The 17,238-nt window shown below is 36.2% G+C and overlaps 1 protein-coding gene across 1 annotated transcript; it reads left to right on the forward strand.

Moving 5' to 3' along the window:
• Positions 1 to 2,686: 2,686 nt before the first annotated feature.
• LOC141845606 (NADH dehydrogenase [ubiquinone] flavoprotein 1, mitochondrial) lies at positions 2,687 to 10,013 on the forward strand. Its single transcript, XM_074733668.1, has 2 exons — positions 2,687 to 2,775; positions 8,139 to 10,013. The coding sequence occupies exons 1-2, from the start codon at positions 2,752 to 2,754 to the stop codon at positions 9,597 to 9,599; spliced, it is 1,485 nt and encodes a 494-aa protein (XP_074589769.1). The 5' UTR covers positions 2,687 to 2,751; the 3' UTR covers positions 9,600 to 10,013.
• The last annotated feature ends 7,225 nt before the right edge of the window (positions 10,014 to 17,238 follow it).

The raw sequence follows: 17,238 nt of genomic DNA on the forward strand, positions 1-17,238 counted from the left end.
ACAGGCACAACCGTGCCTCAAGACAGAGTATCAACATCAGCGCTGGGCGACCACACCCGGCCGTGTCTCCCAGACACGGCCGTGTGACGGGGGCGTGCCTGGCAGATTTTCAGGGTATTTTGTGGGGGCCTATAAATAGACCCCCTTAAGAGCCCTAGAAGGGGGAAGACTTTGGAGAGCCACCGACGCCTCATTCCGGAGTCAGATTCGATGATCCGTCCATCCGTCCGGATACTCCATCACATCTACATCTCACCATCGAGGAGACTGCAGTCCGGAGAAGAAGGAGACCCTTGATAAGTCCTTTTGCTTGCTTTCCTCTAGAATTCTTGTATTAAGATGCATTATTTACCTTCTTCTTTGTGTTGTAATCTCCCCGATATGGAGTAGTCCTCCAGATTCTAGGATTAGGAAGAATCGGGGTTATTGGATGATTGTAAATTTGGGATTTGTTAATCTACCATGTTCTATGATATTATTAGGCAATTGCTTTGTGGATTTATGTTCTATGCTTGTTTGATGATATGCTTGTGAATAGTATGAATCCATGAGGGTAGAGATTATTCAGAGTTTAAGGAATTCTTAGGATCGTACACCCGGGACGCCTCGTGACAGGAGGAGAGTCTTAATCGGACTTTTCGAAGGATTGTTCAAGCTATCGATAATATTTATGAGGGATAACTAACGGTTGCCTAGTGTTGGGGAGAGGTCTCTATTGGGATACCCTGTGATAGGGGTAGGAATCTAGTAGTATTCTGGGACGCCTGCGTGACACAGGAGAGTCTTGAACCAGGCTATCTAGAATCATCTCAAACCAACCTAAGTAACATTAGAACACCAATGATTTATTCCGAGGAAACCTGACGAGGTCTAATTGGATAATTTGGTTAGAATCCCTACAATTGTGTAATAATTGAGGAATGATAGAGGATCCAAGTCAATCAATCAATACCCCGAGGAATCTGAAGTCCTAGAGTCGCTTCCCATACATTGTCACAGTCGAATTCTATCTTCAAACTAAGGTTTAGGAACTCTAGAACACTCCATCTTCCCCACACCAAACCAATTCCAACAAACTCTCCACTCTTATTGTGCTAGGATAGTAATTAATTCCACGGTCCCTGTGGATTCGATATCTTTTATTACTTGACGACATTCCGTATACTTGTGGAACACGCATCAATGGCCTCGACCTGTAAACCTGCGGTCAACGCCCCCTTGCCAAAGGCCTGCGACCCCTAGTCCACAGCGAGCCACCGACACCATGGGGGGAGGGGAGGGGGAGTGGTCTCGATGGGAGAGGGAGAGGGAGAGGAGAGGAAGAGGGAGAAATACAACTTTGATGTACTTCAATCATAGGAGAGATCTAGCACCGGCGGCGGAGAGGCAATGATGGCGTGTGTGGGATATTTGCGCAAAGGGAGAAAAAGAGAGAAGAGAAAAATGTGATTTAGGGTTTAATGCCCTAAATTTGACAATGAATCGAATTTCGTTGCCAAATTTGTCATCAATTTCATCACCAAATTGACGATGAAAATTAAATTTTGTCATCAAATTATCAATAAAAATTTATTTCATCATGAATTTATCAACGAAAAAAAGTTTCATCGCTAAATATGCGATGAAATATTTTTTCATCGTCAATTTAAATGGGATGAATTAATATTCATCGCATATTCATAACGAATGATTCTTTCATTATCGAATCACCGATGAATTAGTTTTTCATTATCAAATTTGTGATGAATATTTTATTCGTCGCAAATTAGTGATGAAACATATTTTCGTCGTAAATTGATGATAAAAATAATTTTTGCAATGAATTTAACGACAAATTTAATATGTTACTAATTTTGTAATAAAATTATTTTTGTCACAAAATTTATCAAAAATTTATGACAAAAATATATTTTGTTGTAAAAGTTATTACTAATTTATGATAATTAATTTTTGTTGCTAAAATTCATCTCAAATTTATCAATTTTTTTAGTGGAATGATTAAATTTGACTTAAAATAGTCATATAATATTTTTGAATAAAATTTATTAAATGAATTTTTGGCTCAAGCTAGGTGTATAGATGCAATTCAAGAAGCTATTAGAGTTCATCTATCCTTTTAAAACATCCAAATAATTTAAAAATAATCATTTAATATTTTTATCAAAATTATTAGATGATTAATTAATTTTAATCAAATTTGTTAAACGTTTTAGCTGTTGGCAGAGTAAAGGAAGAAGTGGAGGAATAGGAGGAGAGGAGAGAAAAGTAGGGCAAGAGGTGGAGGAGGAAGATAGAGGAAAGAAAAAAGAGGAGGAAAAAGGATCAAGATAAGGGAACCGACAACATAAATTGAAACGGTCTAGACATATTTGCAATTTGGACAAATTAATTAGGATGGTTAAGCTACCAATTAGAATTCTTTTTATCGGATGATGAATTTCAATTAGTTTAGAAATAAAAACAAAATGTAAACTACCTTGAAAAAAAAATAAACATTTGAAGTTCAAAGACAGCCTTTACACAAGTTACCTTAAAACTATTTAAAAAAGAAGCCGCTCACACCTTCCAGCCCAGCCCAGCCCAGCCCAGCCCAGCCCAGCCCAACCCAGCCCAGTATGGAGAAGCCCATGCCATGTCTATTTCACAGCGTCGTTGGGCTCGTCACTTCGCCTTCTGGATTCGCCCTTTTCCTTGGTGACTCGCGGGGCAAGGCGAAGTGACGGCGGTGTTCTTCAGGGAAATCTGGCGAATATGTTGTTGGCAAGACGTGGATCCGTGAGTTTCATTTTGATTCTTTTTTTTCTTTGGTTTATTTCCGTTTCCGTAGATCCTTTCTGTGCTTTAAAATTTTTGGTTGATATTTGTTGTAGCCTTCTCTACTTGTCATAGGAGGAAGTGATTAGGGATTGTGATGCAAATGTATTACCAGATATTATTTGTTCTCGATCGATACTACGGGTGTGGTTAGGATGATGAAATCTATTTGATCTAAGTTATGATTTATGTTGGTACGGTCAATCCCAAGCTAATCTAAGAGTTTTACAGAGAGGTGTTCATAGACGGCCTCTTGATAATATTATGCGAAATGAAAAGGTATAGTTTCTGGACTAATTTGATAATGAGAACAACAGTTACCCGACCTTTTAGGTGAAGGTTTCGGATGAGAGCGTGTGGGGAGAGGCACATGAGAATAGAGGGAAGAACATTATATGACCCTTAACTTTTTAAAAAATCTACTAATTCTTCCCAATGTGACTAAAGCACACTATCCCCATATAGAAGTTTGGTTTGACCTTAAATTGGCCAAAAAAAAATCTAAATTAATCCCAGTTTGAATGCACGTGATGCTAATCACCATGCCTACTCAATGGGTTTGTTTAAAACCAACCCAACTTCAACTCAATGTCAAAATCAAATTTGTTGGGTTGGGTTAATTTATTTCATCATCAAAGAATTGTATAAATTAATTTAAGATGCAAAACAATTAAATACAATAAAAACTCAATATATCAGATCTATAAAATATTAATTTAAAAGAGAAATTATGGTATAAGGAAACCCATAAAGACTGCAAAGTATAAGAAGTTGTATAATGCCCTCTGCTCTGTGATTCCACATGGCCACAATATGTTTTGGGTGTTCTGAAAAGGGCATTCATGTATTGAACAACAAAAGGGGTGTGTTGCCTTGTGGACGGTGCTTTAATTGGTTAATAAAAATTTGGTGGTTGAGTTATACTCTACACACCTTGATGGATGGTTTTATTATTCAATTCTTTATGTATGATTTCAATAGTGACCTTAATATGCCTTCTTCCAGCGTTTCATCGTTCACAACTAATCAGTAGTTATTGAATCTGGGTACATTGAAATAAGATATACTGAATCAGTAAATCTAAATATCTTTTATTTTAACAAAGTAATTGCAAAGTTCCTAAAAAATGATTAATAGAGAACTTGATAGCCATCTGAGACCGTTGTTAATAAACATAACCCATGGAAAATTTTGAGCTCATTCATGACTTCACTCCAATTTGTCCTTCATCAAAAGGATAAATCTCCACTGCATCTTATTTCAGAAATAAAAGATGAGTGATTGCAATCTGCAAGATGGAAGCTTTTAATTGCTGGAGCACTTCTAGCAACCAGAAAATTTCATTTTAAACCTTTTCTTTTTGGATGCCAAAGCCATATGTTATTTGAAATTCATCATAGGAGCCGTGAAAATTTAGTTTATATGCATTGGATTCCACTTAAATATATGGATTCCTTTTGGTTTTGGATTTCACATTGGATTGTGTTTGGTAGATTATTTTACAGCCTCATCTATCCCTTTCCACCCAAGTATAATTTACTCAACTCTAATTATAGAACCTACTGGTGTTTGTTGAACCTGCACATATATCTTAGCTTATTTCTCTTATTTTATCATCTAGAACATATACCTAACTACTGTCAGATACTAGTAGGTTTTCTACCTTTTATTTTATTTTTTTTAACGACCATACACATACATCTTAACATCGCCATCTCTACTTCATTAACATTTTTATCAATTGTTTCCTATCTCTTCAACACTCTTGATTCAAAGTATAATTGATTGTATCACAATCTTATCAAAACTTATTTTATCAATAAGTCTGTAGAAGTTTTTCTCAGTTTAACCACCTTGTCTTATCCTATTAATAACATATTCAATAAAATTTATTTGCTCAATAATTGATCAAAGACATTCAAAGCTTCTTACAAGGATTTCTAAGTTGTCCTGTTAAACTAATCCACTCTTATGTTTTGTTTAAATGAGATTTCATGTGTTTAGGGCTTAATTTACAGTGCTTCAAACCTTTAGTTTATAAGGTTCCTCTCCAAAATTTTTGTTTCAAATTTATTCTATCTCAACTCTCATAACTGGCGCTATAGAGCAAATTTCTGCTTAAGTTCTTTCTCTGTGTCTCATTGGAATTTTTAAAAATGATGAATCAATTGGTGTCTTAAATCTTGTGTTATCATGTTATGCAGAGATTTACAAGGCATTTTAAGGCAATAGGCAATCGATCCACTCCCTAGTACATATATATCCACTCCCTACTGATACAAAAATTTATGACTTGACACATATATCCAACAAAGTATATTAATCAATTAAAACATGTTCAGTGGTATACTGATAAAGAAGCTCAATACATACAATTCATTGTTCCACATTAAACTATCTAACACAATGAAACCCATATGTACATAACATGATAATGTAATTAGCAAACACAGTATATCTAATCAAGCAAATTCTATAATAAGATTCATAAATACAAATTGTATGACAATACATTACTTGTTGCAAGGAAAAAGAGGAGATTATGGAGAAGAATATAGAGGATTCAATGTGAGGAAGAGTTCTATATTGTAGTTGTAAAAAGAGAAAGCTGAGATTAAAATAGGAATAAGTTGCTATTAAAAGGGAAGAAGTAGACAAAAAGAAGATGGAGAAAATACCTCTAATAGGAGAAGAAAAGATAGAGGAAAATGGTTGTTAAAGCAGTGCGACTATGAGTTTGGTGCAAATCTAGTTGTCTTCATTTTGTGAGTTTGGGGTTGTGAGTGAGTACAGAGTTTTGGAGTCGGGGGAGAGGAATCGAGTCAGGTTTTTTGGTATTGATCAAATGAATTAGTATTCTCAAGTGAACTATTTTTCTAAAAATTATTTATCTCGCTTAATACATTTTCTTGAATTGCCTGAGCCAATTAAGTGGTTCTTCATGACTGCTTCTTAAACACCCTCCTAAACAGTATCTCAGATTATGTGATGTAGTCCCTATCAAAATCACTTAGGCAGCCAATATCTCATATTAAGTATGTGTTGTGATCCTATCAAAATTGCCTAGGTAGCTGTCTTGTCACGTTTTAAAATACTGGTGTTATGCACTTCCCAAGCTAAAAAATTAAGATTACAAGATTGTTGTGGTAAGATCAACTATAATTCAGAATGTTTGTTTGTTAGGAAACAATATATACAAAAAAATCAGTATAATAGAGATGGAAATGCTAATATGGATATGTGTGGCTATTAAAAAGATAAAAAATAATGTTATTTTGGAGAAATTAAGTGTATCTCCGAATATAATGATATAAAATAGATTAAGATGATATAGACACATTAAAGTTAAAAATGACTGTTAGTTGCTAGTGTTGAAGAGGTTGAGTTTTTAGTGTTGGTGTTGATGACTTATCTATTGTCATTAGCAATATTTAAAATTTCAACCCGTGCTGAGGTTTCAGTTTCAGACCGAAACAATACCGTTTTGATATTGTATCATTTTGTGCCGATATAGTTTCGATATTTTTTAAATATAAAATATATTAACTATTTTTAAAATATATATATATTGAGATAATTTTATTAGACTTTAATTAAACTTATTTAAATTATCTCAATCATACTAATTGGGAATTGATTGAAATTATTAATTTAATTAATCTAAGTTTGTTGTTCTTCCCCATGATCACATCCCCGTAAGCGCCTGACACCGGAGGTGTTGCTGAGCCTGACGATGCCTCAGGACGCATCGTGCAGTAGTGGGGATCTCTTCGGACTAGTCACGAGAGCCCAACATGGCCTCAGGGGTGCGCCAACACCGGATGACTGTGCCGGTTTCGGTCTGTGGGCGAAATGAAAATTTTCTCCCGTATCGGATAAAATGGCTCGAGATTTCATTTCTTGGTCATTAGTAAGTGGTGCTTTAGGATGCTTTTGCATTGAGTGTAATGGCACTAGGAGATCCATTTAGCTGACTCCAAATAATAAGTGCCAACACAACTTGTTTGTTGTGTATCTTAAGCTAATCTTGCTAGTTTTAGCAAGCACTTGACAAGTATTTCATTTCAATTTCTCCTAGTATACTCATATTTGCCAAACACATTGTAGTAATTTTTTTGATTTAGGCCTTAGGCGAATGTCAGTTCCGTCATTAATTGCTTTTGATACTATATATGCTGACATTTCATGCCCAAAATCATGGGCAATATGCTCTAGAGAATACTTTTTACCAGGTGTCAGTATCAAAGCTTGACCAGTTAGGTGATAGACAATCAAATCTGACTGATGTGGATGTGCATGAAACATTGGAATTAGTATCTCACTGAATCTTTTGGTGAACAAAGAAGTAGTGTACATCTTACCAAATCTCTTTCAAATTAAATATGTGTCCCTTGTGGTGATACTGTGGTAGAACCTACACCTTCAACTTCAAACCCATACATTACAGAGGGGTCTTAGATGTCTTTGTGGTCCATGTGTGGTTGATTTGGCTTGGCACGGGTGTGTATGATTTAATAATGAATTTTGTGATGGTTTTGTATGATCTAAATAGCCTCACATCGCTCGTGAGCTATGTTGGAAGTATCATACCCTCGATAGCTCCCAAGGAAAATTCTGAATTGGATGGGAAATCCTTCTCAGAACATGGAGTGTGAATGACCTTCAACTTCAAACCCATACATCGCAAAGGGGTCTTAGACATCTTTGTGGTCCATTTGTGATTGATTTGGCTTGACACGGATGTGCATGATTAGTAATGAATTTTGTGATGGTTTTGTATTGTCTAAATAAGAAGGGGAGTCTTGGCGCAACAGTAAAGTTGTTACCATGTAACCTAAAGGTCATGGGTTTGAGTCTCAGAAACAATCTCTTGCAAAGTAGGGTAATAAATCTTTCCTTGGGATCCCACATTGACGGAAGCTATGTACATCGGGCTACCCTTTTATATTACCTAAATAGCCTCACATCACTCGTGAGCTAGGTTGGAAGTATCTAGCTCCAAGACCAACCACATATGATCAGGTAGCACTCTGTTAATGATCTTTTCTGATGGAAAATATAAAGAGGTGGGATTGGATCCTAACAAATATGTTCAAGCTAGAATGGAAGTTTTTGACAAAGTTGTTGTATGATTATGCTGTTCAGGAGCAGTTCAAGTCTTTTGCTAAGTAATGCTACATTACTTATTATTTTTCACATATTCCTTGAGGTGTTAATAGATACATTTATGCATTACTCTGTTGTAAATTCACTGTGTCATTATCATTTACATGCAAGGTTCATTGTACTTCAAGTTTCATGTCTCACATGTGTATGTCTTTTAGGCATATCTCATGAACCATGGTTCTGCACTCAAGGCTGAAGTGGTTCATCGTTCCAATTGTTGGAGGCTGGCTTCTGTCTGTAGGTCATTCAGCAGCCAGGCTGCCCCAGCAGGAAATACTCAGCCTCCTCCCCCACCCCCACCTCCTGAAAAAACCCATTTTGGTGGCCTGAAGGATGAAGATCGCATTTTCACTAACCTTTATGGTCTGAATGATCCTTTCCTAAAAGGTGCCATGAAAAGGGGTGACTGGTATAGAACCAAGGATTTAGTACTCAAAGGTACTGACTGGATTGTTAACGAAATGAAGAAATCTGGTTTGCGAGGCCGTGGAGGAGCTGGTTTTCCATCTGGTCTAAAGTGGTCTTTCATGCCCAAGACATCTGATGGTCGTCCTTCTTACCTTGTCGTTAATGCTGATGAAAGTGAACCTGGTACATGTAAAGACAGGGAAATCATGCGCCATGATCCTCATAAACTGCTGGAGGGATGCCTTATTGCTGGAGTTGGTATGAGAGCAACAGCTGCATACATCTACATTAGAGGGGAGTATGTAAACGAGCGGTTGGCACTTGAAAAGGCTAGAAAGGAAGCATACCAAGCTGGATTGCTGGGAAAGAATGCTTGTGGATCTGGATACGATTTTGACGTACACATACATTTTGGTGCTGGGGCTTACATCTGTGGTGAAGAGACAGCATTATTAGAGAGTCTTGAAGGAAAACAGGGGAAACCACGACTGAAGCCTCCTTTCCCAGCCAATGCCGGACTGTATGGCTGTCCAACCACTGTAACAAATGTGGAAACTGTGGCTGTATCTCCTACAATTTTACGCCGGGGGCCTGAATGGTTTGCAAGCTTTGGGAGGAAAAATAACTCTGGCACAAAACTATTCTGTATATCTGGTCACGTAAACAAACCTTGCACGGTAGAAGAGGAGATGAGCATCCCATTGAAGGAATTGCTAGAGAAGCACTGTGGTGGTGTTAGAGGGGGTTGGGATAACCTATTAGCAGTTATCCCAGGAGGTTCTTCTGTTCCTCTTCTTCCCAAGAACATATGTGATGATGTCTTGATGGATTATGATGCTCTTAAAGCTGTTCAGTCTGGACTGGGTACTGCAGCTGTCATTGTAATGGACAAATCCACCGATGTGGTGGATGCGATAGCAAGACTGTCTTACTTCTATAAGCATGAGAGCTGTGGTCAGTGCACACCTTGCAGGGAGGGGACTGGATGGCTGTGGATGATTATGGAGAGGTTGAAGGTGGGGAACGCTAAGCTAGAGGAGATCGATATGCTTCAGGAAGTTACAAAGCAGATTGAAGGGCACACTATCTGTGCTCTGGGTGATGCTGCTGCTTGGCCAGTGCAGGGGCTTATTCGGCATTTTAGGCCAGAACTAGAAAGGAGAATCAAGGAGAGAGCACAGAAAGAGCTCTTGGAGGCAGCAGCTGCCTAAGTCCTCTGCTCAAAGTTATCTCTATCTTTAAATTAATTTCCCTCGTTTCAGCATCTAGCGAGAATAATGAAACGCAGCCAAGAATCACAGTAGTCCAGGAGTAGGTCTCCTGTATCAATTTCGCGTCTTTGAGACTGCAAATTCAGCCACTGTTCATTGTTGTCTTCTTAACGGATTATTTGTGCAGCCTTGAGTCTGCACCTCGAATCTTACCAAACTTCATTTAACTCTTGGTTTGATTGAAATTCATCAAGTTGATGCCACCTTTGTTGAACCTTGTTCTCAATATTGTGTAATATAATTACAGATGATACTTCAATCTTCCTGTAAAGTATATTTGTGTTGCTTTTGCAGACGAGGATTTCTTAAACGATGTATGTTCGTGTGACAATAATTACTACTTCAGGCTTTGTGCACTCTAATTGTTGGCCTGTTTTTTTGTCCCTTCGGCCACTCGAGGTAACTTGTCTGATCAAATTAGTCGATTATTTGCCTGGAGAAAGGTTACTGTTAACTTCATACTTTTCTACACGTGGCAATCATCGTTAACTTTATAAGAATTAGGAGACATATAAAATTATATAAATTATAAGAGCACTAAACTAATAAATTATAATATGAAATTTTAAAAAATAATAATAAAAAAATAATTAAGAAAGAAAATTACGGTGATTAAAAATTAATTTAGATTTATATTTAAAAGATTGATAATAAAAGTTATTTATCTTTTTCAGACAATTAAATAAAAATAAAAAGTATTGAGAGTAAAAATAAGATATACACTTCATACTTATCGATTTAGAAAAAATTTATGATAAAATTTTAAGAGATAATCTTAAAGAAAAATTATATAGAAAATTTTAAAAAATAGATATTAACATAATATATATTAAATTAATTAAGGATATGTATAAGAATTTAATGATTAAAGTGAAGACTTCAGACCTATCAATATTATTGAAGCTTGGTTTTTAATATATAATAGTCCTCCCTTCTACATATAATAGTCCTCTCTGAACCTTATCCATCGGCATGGATAAATTAGCAAGAGCCAAAGTTGAAATAATTGCACCACTAGGCTCAATGTACTTTAGATGGTATGTATTTAATACCGATCAAACTTATGAAATAGTTATAATATTATTTTCTAATTAAACAATTGAAATTTATTAGGATCTTTTAAAGAAATTTTATTTTGACTAGCCATTTAACAATTACTATCTATCTCATTTTGATTCAAACAATAAAAGTGATTCCTAGATACCACGAGTTTAATCTCTCAAAGGACCATGAGCCTCAACCCATTGCAAGCATGACCTTGAAAAGAGTAGGTTATAGCTTCCAGAGTGTAACATAAACGGTGGATGTATGGTATTGCTGGCATAATGGTTAGGAATCGATTCAAGAGGTGACGCTCTGGGATCGATCCCACCGTACATCTAACACTTGTGTGGAACCTCCCTCTATATCCATGGGATCAACTCTAGGGCAATCGTTGAGGTAACGAATCTACCTTTTTTTCAAAAGAGTAGATTATAACAAGGCATGACCTCATAAGACATGATTTAGACCTATACGAGATAGAAGGTAGGGCATGCCTCACCATAATGGATTGTCAAGAGACTTTTAAAAGGTATGGCCCTGGCATGATTAGATTAATCTTAATCAAAACTCCCTCACAATCTCTATACAATCTACATTGGGATAGTCCAATGACCTTCCTACCTCAAACTCAAGTCCTATAAAAAAAAAAAGATAAAACCAACATCAATAAAACGGGGGAAAGCTCCATCTTGCCTAACCGAGCTAGTCCTCATCCTTGCTAACTTGCTCCCTCATTACATTCTACAAGAAATCTAACTTAAGCATTAGAGAGACATTTTCAAACTACTTCAGCACTCCCTAATACATATTAGTTTATGCTGATTGATTTACATCATTAGAAGAAGGTTTACCATCGACATCTAATGAGGAGACAAATTTAAGCTTCCAACTAAATATGGCATTAGTATTTTATTTTCTTCAAAATAATTATCACACTAACATCATCATCCTTAGAATTATTAAAACTTTATATATAACATCATCTTTAGTCATTTTTTACCTTCACTCCACTTCGCTCCATTGTCTTTGGGATCCACCACTACCCTATATGGGGTATGTGCTATAAAATCATACAACACTAACTATAATAAACAACACTAACTAACTAACCACCACTATAAATATCATATATTGCAGGAGCTTATCTTGCCATCTAATAGTTTTTTTTCCTTTTAAGGAAAAAAAAATCTAGCAGTTGGATCAGTTGACCCAGAAATTAATTAAGATGAGATAAATCTATAAATAAAAGCATTTAAATTAGGTGATCTTTATAATAAACATTATGAATAATAACATATAATATACAGCAGGAGCCCTGACATAATCTCTATTCTCAAAGGAGCTATCCATAGTATTTAGTACTATTTATTAATTAGGTGAGTGGACATCATCCCCTTGCTTGACACAAGATGACAAATCCATGTTAAATTAAGTAGGGCAATAATTATATATAAGTATTTGCAAGCAAGCTTAGTACTATCACTCGAATAAAATAAGTTTTTTGATATTTAATTACATACGAAAAAAATCATAATCATTCATATATTAAATTTATGTATTAACTTATTTAAATCTCAATTATAATTTTATTTTTTTTTAAATATATGAAAAGTATTATAGTTTATAAATTTCTTTTTAGCTTTTTCACCTTTGTTGGCCAACCCATCACGAGCTCCCCTTGTTACTTTCAAGTTGTCTTCAAATAAATTTCAATTTATTGTTTTTCATTTTCCCAATTGTCTTAATTTTTCCTAGTTCACTATTTTTGTTATCATGATATTCAAACTGACCAGACCTAAGTATATTATGAAATATCAAAATTCTAAAAATAGACTGATGCTCCTTGCACCAACAATCTCTTCCTTTTTAATGTTTGATAATTTCTTAAGTTAAATGAGATTAGGATTTATCAATATGAGAGAATTTTAGATTTTAACTTAAGTTTCCTTCTCCCCTTTTCATATATCAAAAAGTATGCATCAACAATTAGGGTATTTCTTATGGTCAAAACTTAGTCAGTCATTTTTTGAAAGACCATAATAGATTTTAAAATTATTTTTAATAAAAGATTTTAAAATAATTTTTCAAAGGGTTTTCAAAATAAGTTTTTCAAGTGATTTTCAAAAGAGTTTATTTTAAAGATATTTTCAAAATAGATGGGGTTTTTGATAAACTATTTATTATCCTTTCAATCAAGATCTTTCCCTTAACCTGACACGTCCTTAGAAATCTTTGTTGACCATAAAATAACCTCCCTATATGTCTTAGGGTTTGGCCCAAATTAAAAAAATAATTTTAAAATAATTTTGAACAATATTTTAAAATGGATTTTCAAGGATTTTTTCAAAAAGTTTTTTAAAAATTTATAAAAAGTAATTTTTGAAATAGGTTTGCTGTTTTGATTTTGGACCTCCCCTTTAATCTGATATTTTCTTAGGGTTCTTTGTTAACCACAAGGCAAACTCCCTATGTGTCTCAAATGTTAATCTAAGTTAAAAGAATAATTAGCTTATAATTTTTTAAAAGGTTTTTTAAAATATAAATTTTAATTAAACTGTTCAATTTTGACTTTCCTCTTAATCCGACACTTCCTAAGGACTTCTTGTTAACCACAAAGTAATTTTTCTATATGTCTTAGGGGTTATTCTAAGTCGAAAGAATAATTTATAAAGCATTTTTTGAAACATTAATTTTCAAAATAGTTTTCAAAAAGATTTTCAAGTAATGTTTGAAAAGAATTTTTGAAATTGAATTTTAAGAGGTCTTTTTAAAAGTAAGATCTTTCAAGAAATACCTCCCCATTAACTAGACACTCCCTTAAGACATCTTTGTTAACCATAAAATATTTTGACCTATGTGTCTTACGATTTTAGACATAGTGTTGACCTAAAAGTTTTGTGCCTAAGTGTTGGTCAACTAATTTTCAAATATATAGATTTTGAAAAATTTTATAGTATTAGTACACTTAGCAAACATAAATTTTAAGTAATTATCAAGTGTTTGAAAATAATTTTAGAAAAATAGCTTAATAGTATTTTAAAAATATTTTTAAAAATTTATAATTTAATGGTCCTTATCATCTCACTCATTCTAAATGTCTCAGTATATGACATATAAGGGTTCCCTTATGAGTTTTGTGAGATGTTTTATCAATTTTATCTTTATTGATTTGAGTTAAGTTCTAATGAATGATTGACCTTGTATTAGATTCAGATTTAACTATCAATTAGTTAAGTCCATATTTCAAAAATCGACTTCCAGGTCGTGGCAAGACAAGGGTCTTCTTAGTTATCAGAATAACAACCACTTCCTTAGATAAAGTCTTTTTAAGAAATTATGTCTTTAACTTACTTCCCAAGAAAATCTGATTTAACTAGTCTAAGATGTGGTGAGGTAGTTTCAGTTAGTTTCACTTAGCTAAGCAGACCAAGTAAGATACCCCTTACCCCACGCTAAGTAGACCAAGCAAGATACTCCTTACCTCATTTGACTACCTAGATAAAGCTTCCTTGACGTACTATCATCTCACCCCACTCTGGTACTATATTGGATAAGTTGTTGGTGCGGGAAGCACCAGATGATCGAACCTTAATTTTGATAATGACACAAGATTCAAGTTAAGTGTGTTATTGGACTGATGTGTTGATCTAGTGTGCAGGGAGCACAAGTAAAGTCCTAATTGAGGCTAGGCAAAAGGTAAAGTCCTAGTTGTAGGCTAGGCAAGGACAAGTCCTGGTCTGGAGGATCAGATGAAAGACTTGGTAGGTCAAGTGCACCAGGTGCAAGCCCATGCAGTGTTGGAGGACCGGGAAGCATGACCAAAGTCCAATCGGATACGATCAGGAAGACCAGAAGGTTGGTGAAGTCTGGGTGGTCTAGGAGGATCGAGTCACAGAGTAAATTCCTGGAGGCCAAGGACAAAGCTGAGCAGAAAGTCCAACAAGTCTAGAGGACTTGGTTGGCAGTCAGGTAAATTCTCCCGAGAGGAGTGGGTCAGGATGTGTTCCCGAAGTGGAACTGTAGGCATCGATTTAACCCAAGGTTTCACTAGAAACTTGAAGTTAAGATCAAGAATCAGTTCAGAGAACTGACTTTCTAATCTATTTTTTCTATATTTGGAACTAACTTGTCTTGCAGATTGGAGAGGTGAAGTCTTTGACTCCGGACGACTTAAGCTGAGGTTCGAGTCGACTGGACGGTCGAGTCGACCGAAACATGGATTCCAGGTGACTTGAGATCGGATAAGCGTAGCGGAAGTCGAAGTCTATCAACACCCTCCACGTCAGATTCAAGTCGACCTGAATGGTGGTTCCAGTCGACCTGAAGGCCGAGTCAGCCGCGGAGAAAGAGGATCACGATCTACGTGGGGTCGACCTGAATAGGCATTCTAGTCGACCGAAGGTGTTATAAAAGAACTTCGACCAGAGGCTTCTCGACATCGAAACCAGTGCTTTCACGATCAAGTCTCGATGAGCCGATGGTGCCCTGAGCGAGCAGCAGCATCCATCCAAGCCGTCGTAACGTCGAAATCGCGCCAGAACGAAGAACTTCGAAGCTCCAGTATTTTGGGTAACGAGTTACTTTTGTTTGAATTATTAATACGATAAATTTTATTTTATCGTTGTATTTTGTATTCGTTACAACTTGTTTCCATAAGGAAATAATTTTTTATAGTGGATTGCCCTTACGAAAACGATCACAGATCGTGGGCCTTGGAGTAGCAGCCTTCGACTGTGAACCAAGTAAAAAAATAACTTGTCATTCTGTGTTTATTTACTTTATCTTAGTTTTCCGCTACACTTTGATTTAAGAAATCGTACACGCTCAAATTTTCAAAATCGGGGAAAAATGCTTAAGCACTATTCACCCCCTCTAGCGCTTACACGATCCTACAATTGGTATCAGAGCGGGGTCCTCGAATCTAGTGCAACCACTAATCGAGGAGGGTTTTCAATTAATTTTCAGATTTTTCAAGATTTTTTTTTTTTTTTTTATTCTTTTTATCCCGCACTACTAATCCAAGACTGAGTCTTGGAACAAGATTTGCTTTGTCTTTTTGTGTGCTAGATCAATGGCTCACCAAGAAGGCTTTAGCACCGCAAGATCACCTCTATTCTCAGGTGAGGACTTCTCATACTGGAAAGGTAGGATGGAGTACCACCTGAAGACTCAAGCGGAAATTTGGATAGTCATCCAGACAGAATTCATAATCCTGTCTGACAATAACGGTTTACCACTATCTTGCGAAAGGTGGGATGCGACCACGAGGAAGAAGATCGAGACAGATGCAAAAGCTATACAAACACTACAATGCGAACTGACCAAGGAGGAATTGAACCGGGTCGGGCCGTTCATAAGCGCCAAAGATCTTTGGAACAAGTTGATTGAACTACACAAAGGCACGTCGGACACCAAGGTAAGCAAAAGAGATTTGCTTTTAAATAAATTATACAATATCAGGATGAAGGACGGGGAGTCAGCAAGAGCACTACACGCCCGAATCCAAGACATCCTCAACGGCTTACACGCGATCGGCCAAAAGATCGAGAATTGCGATATTATCAGGTACACATTAAAAGCGTTCCCCAGGAACACTTTGTGGGCATCTATGGTGGATGCTTACAAAGTCTCTAGGGACATTTCTAAAATTAAATTAGATAAATTATTTTTAGAATTTAAACTACACAAACAATCTAATGTCGAAGTGGAAGAGAAGGGTATTGCTTTTCTTGCAGGTATTAGCAAAGACAAAAAGGCAAAAAAGGTTGTTGAAGACTCAGACTCGTCCAATTCCGAATCAAACGACAAGGTAACATCGGAGCTCGTGAATTTGGTTCGGAGGATGATCCGAAAGAAACGTGGAGTCAAGAAGTCAGAGGTGAAGAAGGTGGTAAACAAAACAACTAATCTGACTTCAACCAACAAAGCGGAGCTAAGAAGCTATGAATGCAATCGCAAAGGGCAAAGACAAAAAGGAGAAAAAGGTTGTTGAAGACTCAGACTCGTCCAATTCCGAATCAAACGGCAAGGTAACATCGGAGCTCGTGAATTTGGTTCGGAGGATGATGAGTCAAGAAGTCAGAGGTGAAGAAGGTGGTAAACAAAACAACTAATCTGACTTCAACCAACAAAGCGGAGTTAAGAAGCTACGAATGCAATCGCAAAAGGCGAAAAAGGTTGTTGAAGACTCAGACTCGTCCAATTCTGAATCAAACGACAAGGTAACATCGGAGCTCGTGAATTTGGTTCGGAGGATGATCCGAAAGAAACGCGGAGTTAAGTCAGAGGTGAAGAAGGTGGTAAACAAAACAACTAATCTGACTTCAACCAACAAAGCGGAGCTAAGAAGCTACGAATGCAATCGCAAAGGGCACTTCAAAGCCGATTGCCCGAACCAAAGGAAGGACTGAAAAATAAAAAAGAAGGCACTTAAGGTGACATGGGATGAGTCATCATCAGAAGAATCGGACAAAGAAGCGACAACGACGAGCTTCCTCGCACTTCCGACACAGATCGAACCGACAGAAAGCGACAA

This window comes from Curcuma longa, chromosome 14, assembly GCF_044706935.1.
Source record: "Curcuma longa cultivar G26 ecotype Majalengka, Jawa Barat chromosome 14, ITB_CL_G26_1.1, whole genome shotgun sequence".
In the NCBI taxonomy this organism is placed as follows: domain Eukaryota; kingdom Viridiplantae; phylum Streptophyta; class Magnoliopsida; order Zingiberales; family Zingiberaceae; genus Curcuma; species Curcuma longa.